This window comes from Peromyscus californicus, unplaced genomic scaffold (assembly GCF_007827085.1).
Source record: "Peromyscus californicus insignis strain IS unplaced genomic scaffold, ASM782708v3 Scaffold_12__1_contigs__length_115047231, whole genome shotgun sequence".
NCBI lineage: Eukaryota > Metazoa > Chordata > Mammalia > Rodentia > Cricetidae > Peromyscus > Peromyscus californicus.
Genome location: NW_026294413.1, coordinates 68,123,537 through 68,140,402, shown reverse-complemented (window position 1 = coordinate 68,140,402; position 16,866 = coordinate 68,123,537). Strand labels below are relative to the sequence as shown.

At 50.4% G+C, this 16,866-nt stretch overlaps 2 protein-coding genes across 6 annotated transcripts; one reads left to right on the top strand and one right to left on the bottom strand.

Moving 5' to 3' along the window:
- Positions 1 to 1,931: 1,931 nt before the first annotated feature.
- Cbln3 (cerebellin 3 precursor) lies at positions 1,932 to 6,919 on the bottom strand. The gene is made up of 3 exons (XM_052733140.1): positions 5,908 to 6,919; positions 5,495 to 5,614; positions 1,932 to 5,202 (listed from the first exon to the last, which is right to left on the bottom strand). Exons 1-3 carry the CDS (start codon positions 6,181 to 6,183, stop codon positions 5,005 to 5,007), a joined length of 594 nt encoding a protein of 197 aa, XP_052589100.1. The 5' UTR covers positions 6,184 to 6,919; the 3' UTR covers positions 1,932 to 5,004.
- A 52-nt stretch (positions 6,920 to 6,971) lies between these two features.
- Positions 6,972 to 16,645, top strand: Khnyn (KH and NYN domain containing). 5 transcript variants are annotated; one of them, XM_052733136.1, is made up of 8 exons: positions 6,972 to 7,065; positions 7,869 to 8,086; positions 8,548 to 9,635; positions 9,747 to 9,877; positions 9,958 to 10,054; positions 14,713 to 14,820; positions 15,001 to 15,102; positions 15,579 to 16,645. In XM_052733136.1, exons 2-8 carry the CDS (start codon positions 7,886 to 7,888, stop codon positions 15,826 to 15,828), a joined length of 1,977 nt encoding a protein of 658 aa, XP_052589096.1. In that variant the 5' UTR covers positions 6,972 to 7,065; positions 7,869 to 7,885; the 3' UTR covers positions 15,829 to 16,645. The 5 variants fall into 5 exon arrangements, 4 of the variants coding, with proteins under 4 accessions (XP_052589096.1, XP_052589095.1, XP_052589094.1 ...); XM_052733135.1 differs by having other exon boundaries at positions 7,012 to 7,111; XM_052733134.1 differs by lacking the exon at positions 6,972 to 7,065 and adding an exon at positions 7,072 to 7,233.
- The last annotated feature ends 221 nt before the right edge of the window (positions 16,646 to 16,866 follow it).

The following is a 16,866-nucleotide window of genomic DNA, read 5'->3' as shown; positions in this document are numbered from 1 at the left end:
AAATTCAATTAAATCCTGAATATTTTAGTGGAATCACACATCTAATTGGTCAGCTCCTTTAAGAGCTTTGAACATTTTGATAAAGCAAACACATCACTACAAGCATTATACAAGTTTTGTGTGTGTGTGCATGTGTGACAGAGTCTAGGTAGCCCAGGCTAGCCTTCAACTTCAGGTCTTCCTGCTTCTGCTTCTCAAGTCCCCAGTTTACAGGTGTGTACCATCACACTAGGCTGGATTGTCCAGGTTTTTTAAAAAATTTATTCTTATTTTATGTGCATTGGTGTTTTGCCTGCATGTACATCTGTGTGAGGGTGTCAGATCTTGGAGTTACAAACAGTTGTGAGCTGCCATGTGGGTGCTGGGAATTGAACCCAGGTCCTCTGGAAGAGCAGCCAGTGCTCTTAACCACTGAGTCATTTCTCTAGCCCAGATTGTCCAGTTTTAAACCTCCACTCTCACCATAATAAAAACTAGTTTGTAGATTATGAAATGGATACTATCTCACTCAGACCAAGTTTTGAATTTGGTCTTCAAATCAAAAAAGGAAAAAAAAAAAAAAAAGAGGGACATACAGCCGTGTGGCCTGAAGATAAGCCATCTATCTCTGGGCCAAAAGAAAAGAGGGCATTCCCTCCATGCCAAGGAGTTCTGGATGGGCAGTTAGTGGATTCTTGGTTGGGTAGGAACTGATTTACCTTCTAAAATGATTAAAACCTGAGTGTCTCTCTCTCTGTGTGTCTCTGTCTCTGTCTCTCTCTGTCTCTGTCTCTCTCTGTCTCTGTCTCTCTCTGTCTCTCTCTGTCTCTCTGTCTCTCTCTCTGTCTCTCTCTCTCTCTGTGTGTGTATCAGGGAGCTGGAGAGATGGCTTAGTGGTTAAGAGCCCTGGTGTGCTGTGGGATGGTCTGTATGTCAAATATGTTGCTGATTGGTCAATAAATAAATCACTGATTGGCCCGTGGCCAGGCAGGAAGTATAGGCGGGACAAGGAGGAGAATAGAGCTGGGAAGTGGAAGGCTGAGTCAGAGAGACACTGCCAGCCGCCATGATGAGAAACAGCATGTGAAGATGCCGGTAAGCCACGAGCCATGTGGCAAGGTATAGATTAATGGAAATGGATTAATTTCAGCTGTAAGAACAGTTAGCAAGAAGCCTGCCATGGCCATACAGTTTGTAACCAATATAAGTCTCTGTGTTTACTTGGTCGGGTCTGAGCGGCTGTGGGACTGGCAGGTGAGAGAGATTTGTCCTGACTGTGGGCCAGGCAGGAAAACTCTAGCTACACTGGTGCTCTTGCAGAGGATCCAGCTCACATTACTCATGGTAGCTCACTGCTGGCTCTAACTCCAGTCTTAAGGGATCTGACAAGCTTGTCTATCCTCTGAGAGAACTGTATGTATGTGGTACAAAGACAAAACAGCCATACAAGTAAAGTAAAAATAAACTTCTGTATCCCAGAATCTAATCAATATTTATATGTACAATTCAGCTATCATTTGGCTTAAAAAGGCTTATTGGGAAATGTTATCATTTATACTATTTTCTACAGAGAAAATATTTTACTGTTTAAAATAACCCTGGACTTTTGAATTATAACCTGTTTTTATGTTCGGGCTATCTGAGTATTATTTCTCCTGCAGTTGTACATAAAATGTTTTTACATTAAAAAAGGGACAGATACTATAGAATTGTATTACATGAAATATATAGAATATACAAATTCATAGAGACAGAAAGATTAGACCTTATCTCAAGATAGAGAAGAAAAGAATATAGAGCAATGATTTCCTAAGTACAGAATCTCTGTTTTGTGTGATGGAAAAACCCCACAAATGGACAGGACATAATATCATGAATGTAATAAATCAATACAATTAATATAATTAATGAATATCATAAATATAATTATTGAATGAACACTGCAAATGTAATCAATGAATACCACAAATGTAATTAATATCATGAGTGTAATTAATGAATATCATGAGTATAATTAAAAAATAAAAATAAATAAATAAACTAAAAAAAACCCAAAAAAACCTATGTTGGTTTTTTATGTTGGGTATCTCAGACTCACATCTTTCCACGCAATGGGTGAACTGTGCCAAGTGTTTTTCTCAACATTCAAAGTCTGTGGTATGCAGATATCTCAGAGCCTATGTGAGATGTCACCAAGACATCTCAGTATGCTGTTACATGGAATGGGGACTTTGCATATGCATGCAGGTGGGGACCTTAAAATAGAAAGATTATTATGTATATTCTGGGAGGGTCTAGTCTAAGCACTGAATCCTCAAACTCCAAGAACTTTTCCCATGGAAGTCAGAAACATGTAGCAGCTATAGGTCGGGGAGAGTCAAAGGGTGGGGCTGGGCCTGCAGCTTTTGGCTAGAAAACAGGATACTGGGGACATCAGTGCTACAATCTAAGGAGCCGCATTCTATGAGTTTGGAAGCGGCTTCTTCCATTCTAGTGAGGAAGACCGCTGCCGTCCACCTTATTTTTGACTTTGTGAAACCTCAATCAGAGAATAGTCACACTCTGCAAGACAACTGACATACAGAAACTGTGATAAATAAACAGCATCTTAAACCAGTTGGTGTTTACAAGCTGATCTAGCCTATTGTATTTTGAAAATCTTCCAATGTCCAACTACTCTTCTTTCTTACTGTAAGACTCCTGACTTTGAGCTGGACACAGTTGCCTAGAATAAAGTCTATGGGCTATGGAGATGGCCCTGTGGTTAGAACACTTGCTGTGTGAGCCTGATAACTTGAGTTCACATCCTTAGAATCCACATACAAGCTGGCCATAACCCAGGCATCTGTAATCCTTGTCTCCTAGGGGAAGACAGAATTCCAGAAGCTTCCAGAGGAACTAGCCTGATGTACACAGTAATACATTAGAATCACTGTCTCAGACATGGTGGGAGGTGAGGACCAACATCCAAGGCTGTCCTCTGACTCTCTTTCTCTCTCTCTGTCTCTGTCTCTGTCTCTCTCTCTCTGTCTCTGTCTCTCTCTGTCTCTCTCTCTGTCTCTGTCTCTTTCTGTCTCTGTCTCTCTGTCTCTCTCTCTGTCTCTCTGTCTCTGTCTCTTTCTGTCTCTGTCTCTTTCTGTCTCTGTCTCTCTGTCTCTCTGTCTCTGTCTCTGTCTCTGTCTCTGTCTCTCTCTCTCTCTCTGTCTCTCTCTCTCTCTGTCTCTGTCTCTCTCTCTGTCTCGCTCACACACACACACACACACACACAGAGAAAATACTACAAAAAGGTAAGTTTGTTTCCTAGTCTGTCCTGGCTTGGTGTGGCCTAGTGTGATTACATTCTAGCAATGAAATGTAACCAGAAATGGTATATGCAGCTATCAGAAAACCTTTCAAGGAAGGAGTCCTGCCCTTTCTTCTCTCCTTCTATCCAGCACTGCTGGGCTGATGTAATTGCTGAAGCTCAAGAAGCCATCTTGGGCCACGAGGTGTCAGGCCAAGGACGCCAGAACTGCAGAAGGGGAGCCTGGGCTTTTGCGATCATGAGCGGCTGTTCATCCTGGACTCGTCCATGTGAGACAGAATGATTTCTTATCTTGTTTAAATTATTCTTTCTGCTCACAAAGTATGGGCAAATGCTGAAAAAAATGCTCCCCCACCTCTTTCTCACCCACTCCCCACCCTGTACCCCAGTGCAGGAGTTCAATCCTGGTGCTTCATGTACATTAGCGCTGCCCCTGAGCTATACCGCCCCCTCTCAGTCCTGGTATTTGTTTAACTTGAGTACTATTATAGCCTTTTAAAAATTTGACTGTTATTCTGTTTGAATTTATTTTCTCTTCATCATGCCATATGTGCTCCAATCCTGCTCCAAACTAAAGTGAGAAGTATAGCGTCTCACCGACCACAGTTCTCCAGATAGACCCATTCATGCTGGACCATGGGATGAAGAGAGTTTCTGATGCTGGAGGAAGAGGGATGAACCATGGACTCCTGGGTACCAGGAAACTTAAGAAGAACGAGACAGTATGGATGGAGGTAAGAGTGGTGCTACGGACAGGCTGCGGGTACAGGGAAGTTAGCTGAGACGCAGCAGGAGGAAGAGAGGTGCCAACAAGAGTGGGGAGTGACTGAAACTCAGATTCCAAAGGTGGGGCAGTTCTAGGAGGTGGCCAAGAGGACACATGGTCACTGATGTGTTGTTCTATGGCTCATATGTGACCTTTGAGCATGCCTCCAGCTCTGTATACCTGCTCTGGTTTCACCTGTTGGTCAGAGCAAACACACACACCCACACACCCACATACACCCCCACACACACCCACACATGCCTCGGATCAGATGAGGGTCAGAGTCCATTGGGACCTGGCACAGATGGATGGCAGGATTCCTGCCTGCTGACTGTCCCAGTTTATCTGCAGCATGTTTATCATGTTCAGGGTAGGCACATGTCCCCATCCCATCTCTCCAGCTATGGATGCTCTGTGGCCCTCCCCGCACTTTTTATGGTTGGGCTGTCAGCTCCTGTTCACACGGTGCTGGCTGAGCTCTCTCAAGCTGACTCCTGACAGGATGGAGTCTGCAGGTACGATGCGGCTGGTCCATCTGGGCCCCTGTGGGAGCCTGTCAAGCTTACCTGTGCCACCTGTCACCAAATAGCACTGAGCGGGAAGCTGGGGTGGAGAACAGGAGGAGTGGAGCCTGTGGAGTAGTGTCAGCTTCCCTCTTGCCAAATCCTGCTTTGCCAAAGCCAGAACTGAGGCAGGAGAGGGGCAGCAGGAGGCTGGGAGGGCAACTGGTGTGGTAATGGTGAGGAGTGTTCTGTCTAGAGAGTCCATAGCTTATAGCTCTTGTCTACTCTTAGCCTTGGGTGTTTGGCACAGGATCTCATGCAAGGAGGTGGGCTATAGGCAGCCTGAGGGGGCCTTTCTCTTGCTCCAAAGATGCTTGTTTCTGGGGCAGGGCAGGGCAGAGCAGGGCAGGGTGGCCAGACACCAGATATCTGTCTTTTAAAGGCTTGGGTTCTCAGAGTGGGAAGATGAGGAAGCCAGAGAAGCTTGAATACTTCCAGCCACCCAGGAGATTCCCCCGTCGAAGGCGCAGGGACACACGGTCCCCAGGGTCCAGGGGAAGCAGCACAGAGCTTGTGGCTGCCTCTCGGGTCACATCAGGGTCATTGGCAAAGGCTGAGACGACCGGCCATGTATTCAACATCAGGCTCACCTAGGGAGGGGAGGGAGCTCAGTTAGGATCTATTTCCTAGCCCTTAGCTCAGGATCCTCATCTTCCCAAGGGCTTCCTTTTGGGAACCAGAGGCTTAATGGGCTCTCCTGTGAGGGCTGAGGGGTGGTCCATGTTGGGCTCTGCACATCTGCCATACCCTGCTAGCCAGGACCTTTCCTCCCTTGCTCATGGTCCCTAGGATACAGGTCAACAGAAGGGCTACCCAGGGATGTGCTGCATTCTACTTATGACCCTCCCTTCCCCCCGGAGATGGGGCTGGCCCTCTGTTCACCTGGACAGTCTGGCGGTTGTACACCTTTACCACATGGAATCGGAAGCTGTAGACTCCACGGACAGGGGCCACGAAGCATCCCGAGGTCCGATCAAAGCCACCACCCTCATTCACCAGCACCTGAGGGAAGCAGATCCTATTGAGTGGGATTCAGGGACATCACTGGGGGTGGCGTTTGTGCAATGAGTAAGGGAAAAGGGGGTGGCAAGCAGGTGTGACAGGAATTTGTGCATTCAAAAATTATGAGGCACGGCTAAGACAGGTTGTGTGTGTATGAGTGAAAGGAGGCAAACAGTTGGTGGCCATCGTAGGTGAAGGGATATGGTTCTCTTGAAGGCTGAGGGATGCAGAGTGGGCTTGGACAGGAGAGCCCAGGTCCTGGCAGGTCCTCTGGACAGGGGCAAGGGTATTACCTGGTCGAAGTAGATGGCACCGGTGGTGCCGTTGCCGGTTTCCCCTGCTGGTTCATGGTGATGGCTTCGGACTGCAGCAAATGCCACTCGTCCTGGGGGTGCCTCTCCCAGGGCTGCTCCTCCAGGTCCCCCCGCAGCAGGTCGGCCTGGCTCACAGACCACCAGGCACTCGCCCTCCAGCAGGACAGGCTCTGACCCTTCTTGAGCCCACCCAGCCCCTAGGGTCAGAAGCACCAGGGCCAAGGGCAGCTTGGGGTTGTGCCGGTTGGTGGCCATCACGGCTCGGTACCTCTGTAACTCTCAGCTTTCCTTGTCTTCTGCTCTCCCTCCTCTGCTTCAGGCTTCCAGTACCTCCTGCCCTGCTCCTCTGTCCTCCCTATGGGTCTGTCACCGAGTGTGGGCACCTCCTTCCCTCTGTTTGTGTCCCACAGCTCTGCCTGGCCTCTCCTTACTATCACTGCAGTTCCCTCCTCCTCGGCAGATCACGGAGTGACAGCAGTTGGGCTCTGAGAGGGAGAACAGGGATAGAGACAGGACACGAGGGCTCCAGCCAGATTCTGTGGCAGGGAGGCGGGACAGTGGGCGCCCCAGGGAGGCAACCCCCCTCTGTGTGTGTGTGTGTGTGTGTGTGTGTGTGTGTGTGTGTGTGTGTGTGTGTGTGTGTGTGTACGCTAGTCGAAGTTTCTGCAGCTCCTTCCTCATCCTCTCCTTTACAGAACTCCTCACGGTCTTTTCCGTGGAATCTCTCTTTTTGTTGGAAGGCGCGTCCTCCTCTTCCCCACAATCTACTTGGTGAAAGTGCTTGTGCCAAGGGCAGTATTCTCTTGTGACTCTGGACCAGTCACTTGCCCTCTTGGCACCTTCGACTGCGCAGAACACGCTGGGACCCCCACGAAGGGGAGGCGAGCGGGAGAGTTGGCGGGAGGCGTTGAGGGGTGGGATGGAGGAGTGTTGGCGACCCGCTAGGCCCCGCAGGGGACGTGGAGGGCGGGCTGGTCGGCCGCAGGGCAGCAGGCGGAGCCCGGGAGGGAGGGAGGGAGGGAGGACGGGCGGGCGGGCGGGCGGGCGCGGGAAGGAGCACGCAGCGCTGCCCTGAGCCCCAAGCCAGCGCAGCCCTGGCGGGGGAGGAGCCGGGCTGACTCCGCCCCAGGCCGGGAAGTGAGTCCAAAAACAGAACGCGATGATGTTGACGAGACAAGGCTAGGTAGGGTGAGGAAGCCGGGAGGCCCTCCCAGATCGCCCCCAGCCCCAGATCCCTGGGGCGCGGGAGGAGCGCGGGGGGCCCCCGGGCACCCAGAAGAGCAGGAGGAACTCGCGGCTTGGGCGGTAGGCGCGCCCCTTCCCGGCGCTGGGGAGCTGGAAGCCGCGGCCGGAGGGTGGTCGGGCTGGGGACGGCCACCACGGCCGTCGGCGGGAGGGCGGGCCTGCTCCCCGGCCCTGGGTGGGACGCTTGGCGGTGGACGTCTCCGAGAAGGGGGGCGGGGAGGTGGGCGTGGCTAGAGAAAGAACATGGCAGACAAGGGCACCCCCTCCCAGGACTACGTACACAGTTAGAGCCTCCGGCGAGTATTCGTCTCCAAAGAGGCTCTCTTCTACTCAGAAATTGCAGAGAGCTCCGAGCTTTGGGAATTTCCCCTCACCCACTCACTTCTTATGACGCTCAGAATGAGCTGCAGGCCGCTTCACCCTTCCCCTCTCGGGGCGGTGGTCATCGGTGTTCTCAGGCCAGTCGCCCATCCCAGAGAGCCTTGTTTACGGAGGACTTCCTCTCTGGGAGGGGCCTGTGTACAGATCATTTTCTATCCTCTCCACCCGCGAGGTGGACCTGCCACCTCCTGGGGTTGTTTACCGGGGCTGTAACTAGGTGCGACCGACCTGTTGATTGTTGGGTGTATGTAGGCCGCGTGATTAGGATTTGGGTTGAAGAGAGACGGAGACTGAGCTTGCCTCTGCCCTTCCAGGACCCCAGGAAGAAGCCATGTCTACTTGGGGGTTTGCTTCCCCGACTCCTGACCGCTTTGCGGTGTCTGCGGTCGCAGAGGACAAGGTTCGGGAGCAGCAGGCTCGCGTGGAGCGTATCTTCAGCGTGGGAATGAGCGTCCTTTCCAAAGACTGCCCAGAGAACCCTCATATCTGGCTGCAGCTTGAGGGCCCCAAGGGAAATGTCTGCAGAGCCAAGGTGAACTCCTTTTCCAGCTCCTCTTAGGAACCTGCCCCTCCCCTAGGCAGAATCGGAGGAGGGGTTGGGGAGGATCTCAGCCTCTTTGCTGTCTTACTGACTGCCTCTGACCTGAGCTTTGAGGAACTCGGCAATTCTTTTTATTTAGAATTTTGGTTTCACTTCTGCCCAGATGGTCCAGGTACTGCAGGCATTTGGAAACCAATTACTTTGTGCTCTTGGGGATAGTAGAGTAATCCCATTGTACAGGTAGTCCTTGCCAAGGAATTCACTGGGAGTGGGTGTAGGAGGGGGCTGGCCACATTGCTTTCTTTGGCCTCGAGGAGAACTTGACAGCCTTGTGTCTACAGTGGAAATAATAACAGCAGCTACTTGGATGATGCAAGCCCTTGGGGCTCAGGGAGAACAATGAACCTGAGGGGATGGCTTCTAGAAGTTTCCTCTCTGACCTTCCCATCTAGGAATACCTGAAGGGGCTCTGCAGCCCAGAACTGCAGAGTGAAATCCACTTCCCACCCAGACTGCACTGCGTCTTCCAGGGAGCCCAAGGCCTCTTCCTTGACTGCCTGTCCTGGAGCACGTCTGCCCACCTGGTGCCCCTGGCTCCTGGCTCTCTGATGATCAGTGGCCTCACTGAGGCATTTGTGATGGCTCAGAGCCGGGTGGAGGAGTTAATGCAGCGGCTGAGCTGGGATCTTCAGCTGCAGTCTTGTCCTGGAGCCTCTGCCAGTGCTGGAGTGCTGAGAGACTTCTCTGCCCTGCTGCAGACTAGGGTGGATGCCTACACAGAGGCCCTGCTGCAGCTGCCCCTGGCTGTCCAGGAGGAGCTCCTAAGCCTGGTACAGGAGGCATCCAGAGAGCAGGGGAGTCCAGGCCTGTTGAGTGCTCAGTTCCAGGGAGTTAGGGCTCCCTTGAATGAAGGTGGGGAATCCCCGGGCACTGGAGTGGTGGGGTGGGGAGAGTCAAGGGCAGCAAGAGGAGAAAGTCACACTGTGGAGAAGAGGGGAAGGAAACAGGATGGTGTCAGGGACATGAATCCAGGGCGGAAGGAGCCGCCTGGGGACCACGTCTGGGAGAGAGGAGTGGCTTTTAAGTCGCAACCAGCAGGCGCAGGAGCAGAAGAGGCAGCAGCACCCTTGAAGGGAAAGGCCTCGGGGAAGGAGCAAAGAGGAGGGTTCCCTATGCAGGATGAACCTTCCGGTGCCCATGTGCCCTCTCAGAGGGCAGCTCCAACTCGGGGAGCCTCTCTCCTCCAGCGGCTCCATAATGGGAATACCTCACCTCCAAGAGTACCTAGCCCCCCACCTGCGCCGGAACCCCCGTGGCCCTGTGGAGACCGAGATCGGGGAGACAGGGGAGACAAGCAACAGGCTGGGGCTCGAAGTCGAGGGTCTCCATGGAAACGAGGCACTCGAGGGGGCAACTTGGTGACTGGCACGCAGCGGTTCCAGGAAGCCTTACAGGATCCTTTCACCCTGTGCCTTGCCAATGTGCCCGGCCAGCCAGATCTCCGTCACATTGTCATTGATGGCAGCAACGTGGCCATGGTGTAAGTAGCTGGTGGGGCGGAGGTCTGAGGAGGGAGGATGAGCCGGGCATCTTTGTCTCTTCTGCAGACATCTGTCCTCTGGGTCCTGAGTGTTGACCCATTCCGTTGCAGGCACGGCCTCCAGCACTACTTTTCAAGCCGAGGCATTGCTCTTGCTGTGCAGTACTTCTGGGATCGTGGGCACCGTGACATAACCGTCTTTGTGCCGCAGTGGCGCTTCAGTAAGGATTCCAAGGTCAGAGGTAAGTTGGGTCTGGCCACCTGTGTCCTGGGTGAGACTGTGCCTACCTCGAGGAGAACCCTGTTGTATCTTGTTCTGTAGAGAGTCACTTCCTGCAGAAGCTGTACTCACTGAGTCTGCTTTCCCTGACACCCTCACGAGTCATGGATGGCAAGAGGATTTCTTCCTACGATGACAGGTATTTGCTCCTCCCCTGGCCCCAAGTTTGACATTTAAGGAGTCTAGTGGGACTTTGAGTAGGAGCGAGATGCTCCTGACTTCTGTCTTCCAGCCTCAGTAGGGGAGTTAGTTTCCGTGGGACCTAAGATGGGAGAGGCAAATCAGCTCTGCAGGTGACGTGAGACCGACTGAGGACAACTCTGTTTGCCTGCTCATCACTCACCTTGTATTTACTGTCTAGAGAATGCCGGTGTAACAGAGAGCTAGGGAAGCTGGTGACGTGAATGGCTGGCAGAATTTCCAAACATGTAGAGAAACTCTTCGAACATTCTGGGAAAGGAGAGTAAACCTTCCAAATAAATAGAATGCAGAAAGTCTTTGAATACTAGGACTGCCCAGAACACTGCTGAGTGAGAGATCACCAGACGCAGAATGGAACAGGATGTCAGAACTAGGGCTCCAGGTTTCATTACTGATCTGCTTTCCATGGCCTCGGCCCCACCTCTTAGTGAATCAACCTCTTTGTCTCAGGATCCTTCTCCATTCATTCACCCTCCTTGTGAATATCAAAAGAAGATAAGGTATGTGCTTGCCTCATTCCTGCTGCTAAGCAAGAGTCTAGCGACATTCCCTCTTAACATTGCATGGGCCCAGTTAAGTGTTGCATGAAGCTGGGTGTGGTAGTCACGCCTGTAATCCCAGCACATGAAAGATTGAGGCAGGATAATCCCTATGAATTTGAGGCCAGCATGAGCTACAAAGTATGTTCCAGACTAGCCTGGACTACAAAATGAGACCCTGTCTCAATAAACTAAAAAGAAAAAAGAAAGGAAAAAAGAGATGCATGAGATACCACTATTTACAGAGGTAGATACAAAGGGTAAGTGATTAACTCCTTGGACAAAAGTTACCATATAGGCTGAACGGAAATCATAGGGTGTACTACTGCTACACTTGTACACACATGGTGTGGAAATACATACATTTTAAAGCTGATTAACTTTTAAATTTTCCTAATGTTTGTGTAAAATAAAAAAATCTTTTTATGTGTAGTAGTGTTTTGCCTGTATGTATGGATGTGCACTATGTGCATGCCTGGTGTCCACAGAGTCCAGAAAGTTAAAAAAAAACTTTAAGGAGGGTTTATTTTAGCTCCTAGGTCCAGGTTATAATCCATTATAGCTGGGAAGTCACAGTGTAGGAACTTACGGGAGCTGGTCACATCACATCCATAACCAGGACCAGAGAGCACCAGAGCATACATGATAGTGCTCACCTTGCTTCCTCTAGTCGTGGGGTCCAGAATCCCCTGCCTAGGGAATGGTGCCACTCACAGTGGTTGGGTCTTTCCACTCTAATTAACCACATTCTTACAAACCACCCGATCTAGACGATCCCTCAGTGTGAACTCTTCTCAGGTGATTGTATTAAGTTCACAATTAAAAACTAACCAGCTTAGTTGGTGTGTTTTATCTTTCCAGACATTTAACTTTTACTCCTTAGAAGTAAATAGTATTTTACAAAAGATACTTAACTTTCTTCTTGTCTTAGATTTCTGATACTGTGATAATTACCGTGATCCAAAGAAACTTGGGAGGAGGGGGTTTATGTATCTTAAAAGTTTCAGGTAATAGTCCATCTCTGATTGGAGACCACAGAGGAATGCTACTTACTGGCTTGCTCAGTTCACTTTCTAGTACCACCCAGGGCCCCCAGCCTAGTGGGGGCAATGCCTCCAGTGGGCCAGACCTTCCTCTGTCAATTAGCAATCAAGAAAATGTCCCACACCCTTGCCTACAGGCAGTCTAATGGAGTCATTTTCTCAATCGAGGGTCCCCTTCCCAGATAACTGTATATTGTATCAAGTTGACAGAAAACCAACCAGGACTCTCCTGATGCCACTTTTTCTTTTTTGGACAGGATCTCACTTTGTAGCCCTGGGCTGGACTGGTACTTCATCTGTAGGCCAGGTTGGCTTTGAGCTTGTGGCCATCCTTCTGCTTCTGTCTCCCAAGTGCTGTTACTTTGTTTTAAGGCCTAGGTTTTAGTTCATCTAAGACAGTAACTTTTTGTCTACATCAGCACTGTAAACAGAATTGATACTGAGGACTGAGTCAGTTTTAATGCATAGTTGTGTAGAACCTAGTGGATGCATGATACAAACTTGGAAGTTCTCTTCATTATGGTGTAAGTCGTCAGCACAGCAGAGCACAACAGAGCCTGATGAACCCGTGTTGCTGAGCAGGATGTATCCTAACACGAGAGCCGGGAAGTCCTTAACTAGAAAGCACCTTTTGTGTACTTGAGGTAGCATAGCAGTTTCCCACACACCTGTCCTACCTAATCCTGATTCCCGGTCTTCTCTGTACCACAGTGCCTTTCAGAAACTGACTGCCCACTTCAGACTTGGTACATGACTTGTACAGTGCCTTTCAGATGCTGACTGCCCACTTCAGAGTTGGTACATGACTTGTACAGTGCCTTTCAGATGCTGACTGCCCACTTCAGACTTGGTACATGACTTGTACAGTGCCTTTCAGATGCTGACTGCCCACTTCAGACTAGGTACATGACTTGTACAGTGCCTTTCTGATACTGACCGCCCACTTCAGACTAGGTACATGACTTGGAGAAAGAACTCTGGGGCAAGAGTTGGTCCTTGGCTTCAGAAGACCCAGAACGAAGTGAATAACAATAAAAACTCCTGTAAATCAAGCACTACAGGAACTCAGGGAAGGGAGCCTTGTTGTGACTGGGTTTTACAGGAAGGAAGGGGTTGGGAGTTTTGATTGAGAAGGATGTGGGATGGGCTGGATCTCTTTGATTTTAAACCTTTCAAAAGTTAGTTCATTCCCCACCACCTTGTGACTCTTACTCTGTGGATGGAGAATTAGTAAAATGGGACCTGGCCATGGTGGCAAAGCCTTTAAATGCCAGTACTTGGGAGGTAGAGGCAGAGGCAGGAAGTTTGAGGTTAGCTTCAGCTATTCAGTAAGTCTGGGCTATGTGAGCTCATGTCTCAAAAATAAAACAAAATAAAACAAAACCAGAAAATTACTAAAGTGGGGCTCAGGTGTCTTTAAAAAACTTTATAGTTTTGGGGTTGGAGAGGTGGCTCAGCAGTTAAGAGCACTGGCTGCTCTTGCAGAGGTCCTAAGTTCAATTCCCAGCACCCGCGCGGCAGCTCACAGTCTGATGCCCTCTTCTGGTCTGCAGGCATACATGCAAACAAAGCACCTGTATGCATGAGAGATAAACCTTAAAGCTGGACCATTTTATTTTTCTATTTATCTTTTGAGGTAAGGTCTCATGTAGCCAGGTTGGTCTCAGGCTCACTGAGTGATGAAGGATGACCTTGAGCTTCTGACTGTCCTGTCCCCACCTCCTGAGGGCTGGTGTATGTTTCCATGCCCAGCCTATGTGGTGCCGGAGATTGAACCTAGGGCCTGCTGCAGCTAGGTGAGCACTCTACCAGCTGTGCCACAGTGCCAGCTCCCAGAAAGCAAGTTCCTTAGGTGGCTGCCATGGTAGAGGTTTGGGGTACACTCTGAGATGGAGGGAATAGTTTGAGAAACTGAAATCAGAGAGCAGAGGACGTGTTAAGAGTGCAGTCTGATCATTGATCTCAACTCCAGTTGAGGGTGCATTAGGGAATACTGAGAGAGAAAAGGCTGTAAAGGGGACATGGAGGTGGATTCTAGAGGCCTTAGCTGCCAGCCTGGACATGTGGACTTTATTCGAGGCCTCTCACTTGGGCTGGGTTGGGGTGAAGGGCAGGTGTGGAAGAGCTCTGTGTAGGTAGGGGAAGAGCAGGTGAGACTGGAGGATGGTGAGGTGAGGCAGGTGAGGTGGTGGGAGGCTGGCGGCAGTCTTAGGTTTAATGTCTGAATTATTAAGGTGATTGTGGCCTTGGCAAGAAAGGCAGTGTGGAAAGGTCAGAGGAGGAATGCAGGTTTGTGAGTGACTGGCGGGGCAGGAGAAAGTTATAGCTAGCTCTTACTGTTTCTTAGACAGTCTTCAGTAAAGGCTTGTGGTGAATGGGATACTGTTGGGAGACTACCTTGGGTTCATCACTGTTTCTCCTTTAACCCTGGTGCCTATGTCTCGTTAGTCACCTGTGGCTGGGGGATGGGGAGGGGAGGAGCTCAATATCCCAACTACTTGGAAGGCTGAGGCAGGAAGATTGAGAGTTCAAAGCCTGCTGGGGCTACAGAGTGAATTCAAGGCTAGACTGAATAACTTAACATGATCCTGTCTCCAATTTTTTTGTTTGTTTTTGAGACAGGGTCTCTCTATGTAGCCCTAGCTGTCCTGGAACTAAATAGACCAGGCTGTCTTAGAACTCAAGAGATTCACCTGTCTCTGCCTCCTGAGTGCTGGGATTAAAGGTGTGCACCACCATACCCTGCCTGTCTCTATGACTCCCACTCCCTTGGTCTGTCTGTCTGTCTGTCTGTCTACCTACCTACCTACCTGCCTACTACCTATCATCTCAGTGGTAAAGCACTTGCCAAGGATGCACGAGGGTCTGGGCTCAATTCCCTACTTCCCTTAAATAAACGAGTCTGGAGACTGGCCTCCATCACCAGAATTGGGTCACAGACATTGATAGCGTATTGTGGGATCGATCCTTGGAGAATCCCAGAATGGTTTCTGTGTGTTTTTTTTTTGAGACAGGTTCATGGTGAAGCTGGCCGAAGAGACTGATGGGATCATTGTCTCCAATGACCAGTTCCGGGATCTGGCAGAGGAGTCTGACAAGTGGATGGCCATCATCAGAGAGCGGTGAGAATAGGGCACCGACTCAGACCTTTCTCTAAAACCAGCTCTTCTCAGGCCACTGGGTGAGAATCCTGGGGAAGGGCTTGAAGATGCCTCAAAGGATGATAGGCAGTAGCTCCGGGCGGTGATGGTCTCCGCAAGGTAGGCGAGGTCATTTCTGTGACTCCCTCTTTCCTCATCCAGCCTGCTGCCCTTCACCTTTGTGGGAAACCTCTTCATGGTCCCAGATGACCCCCTGGGGCGAAATGGCCCCACCCTGGATGAGTTCCTGAAGAAGACAGTCAGGTAATGCCCCTGCTTCTGCCCGCAGCCTGTCGATATGCTCCTCTTACAGATTGGAGGCTTGGATGGGAGTGTTGCAGTTTGGGCCAGCTTAATTCTGCAGTAGTATTGAGTTTGAGGGGCTGCCCTTTAAAGTCCCTCCCAGAGAACCCTGACACAGAGCTTTGTACTAGGGAGAGAAACTTTTATTTCTTCTCTCTCTGGTCAGTGTGTTTGATGGAGCGATCTGGGAGATGTTTGCATGTCATGATAGCCAGTTGTACCCCCACACCTTTTGTTGGCTCGTTAAGCAAGTGATGAAGCAGGACTACGTCTCATTAGGCTTGTCTTCCTAGTGGGTTGATACTGCCGCTCGGTGGCCGGCTTAGGAAACTTCACAAATTCATCTCTTGAAGCTGGACATCGGTCAGTTTGGCCGAGGCTCCCTGAGGCCCAGTTTTGCTCCAGAGTGCATCAATGCTTACTCTGCTTTTCTCCAGGAAACAGGGCTCTTCTAAGGCTCCCCAGCCCTCCAGAGGCCCCCCAGAGCATGGGAATCAGCAGCAGGGGAAGGAAGAGGAAACAGGCAATGGTGGCATTCGGAAGACCCGGGAGACAGAGCGGCTCCGGCGCCAGCTGCTGGAGGTGTTTTGGGGTCAGGACCACAAAGTGGACTTCATCCTGCAGCGGGAGCCATACTGCCGGGATATTAACCAACTTTCGGAGGCCCTGCTGAGCCTCAACTTCTGAGCTTGCCTTGCTTGCCTAGCTGCTGCCCTATCAGATTCAGCGTCCCCCGGCCCAGCCTCTTCTTTACAGTCCCCTCTGCTGCTCAGATGTGACCCAGATGGTGCTTTGGCTTGAGGAAGCACTGGAGAAGGGGATTTGAGTGTGGGAATAACCTTGCCTTGGGGTACTTTGAGTACAGGTCCATAAAAAGTGACTCGACCTGAGCCAGGACGGCAACCAGCTCTTAGGTTTGATCAGATCTAACTCCCGAACCTCATCTTTGCAAAGGGTTTCTGTAGGGTGTAGAAGCTCTTCCTGAAGACTGAAGACCATTGGCCTCACCTCCAAGGTAAACTGAGTTGGAGGCTAGGGTAAGCAGGAGGTGGCACAAAGGGCTAAATTGAGGAAGATGGCATCCTTCTGGGTTCCTAGGATAGGCTGAGCTGTCTGGGTTCTGGAGGGGCCATAGTGCGATGTGGGCTGTTGCAGTGGGACAGCAGAGACCAGAAGGCAGAGGGGCGGGGGTTCCAGTCTCAGGTGTGTCTGCCTGTGACCTTGGCGGAGTCGCTTGGCCTTTCCTATGTCTAGGTATCAGGCATAAAAAAGAACCTTTGAGAGGAATCATGAGAACAGAGGAAGGCTCCTGTGAGGAAGTGACCTTGGATCATGTCTCAGGTGTGTCTGCTTGGGGCTGCATAGGCTCCCTAACCTACGCTTCATGTTCAGAGATGTCCACAGTCCGTACCCTCAGTGTAACACTGGGTTTTCAGTAGAACATGCCCTGTAATGGCTGCATCCTTTTCCAGCAACCTTCAAAACACATATTAACAAAATAGTTGTTAGGGTTGATGGTCGCATTACCTAAATACTCTCAGGGTTCCTAGAAGTGGCAGCTGGTCAGCTGCATTCAATTGTTTGTTTACAGACTCATAAATGTCTCAGAAAGGCCCTGGTTGAATCCTCTCTCTGGTGGTGAAGCCATGCTTTGCAGCAACAATGTTAGTGGGCTCTATCTAATATTTCCTTTATGGAAGACGGAGGTTGCATTGGGCTTTGTGT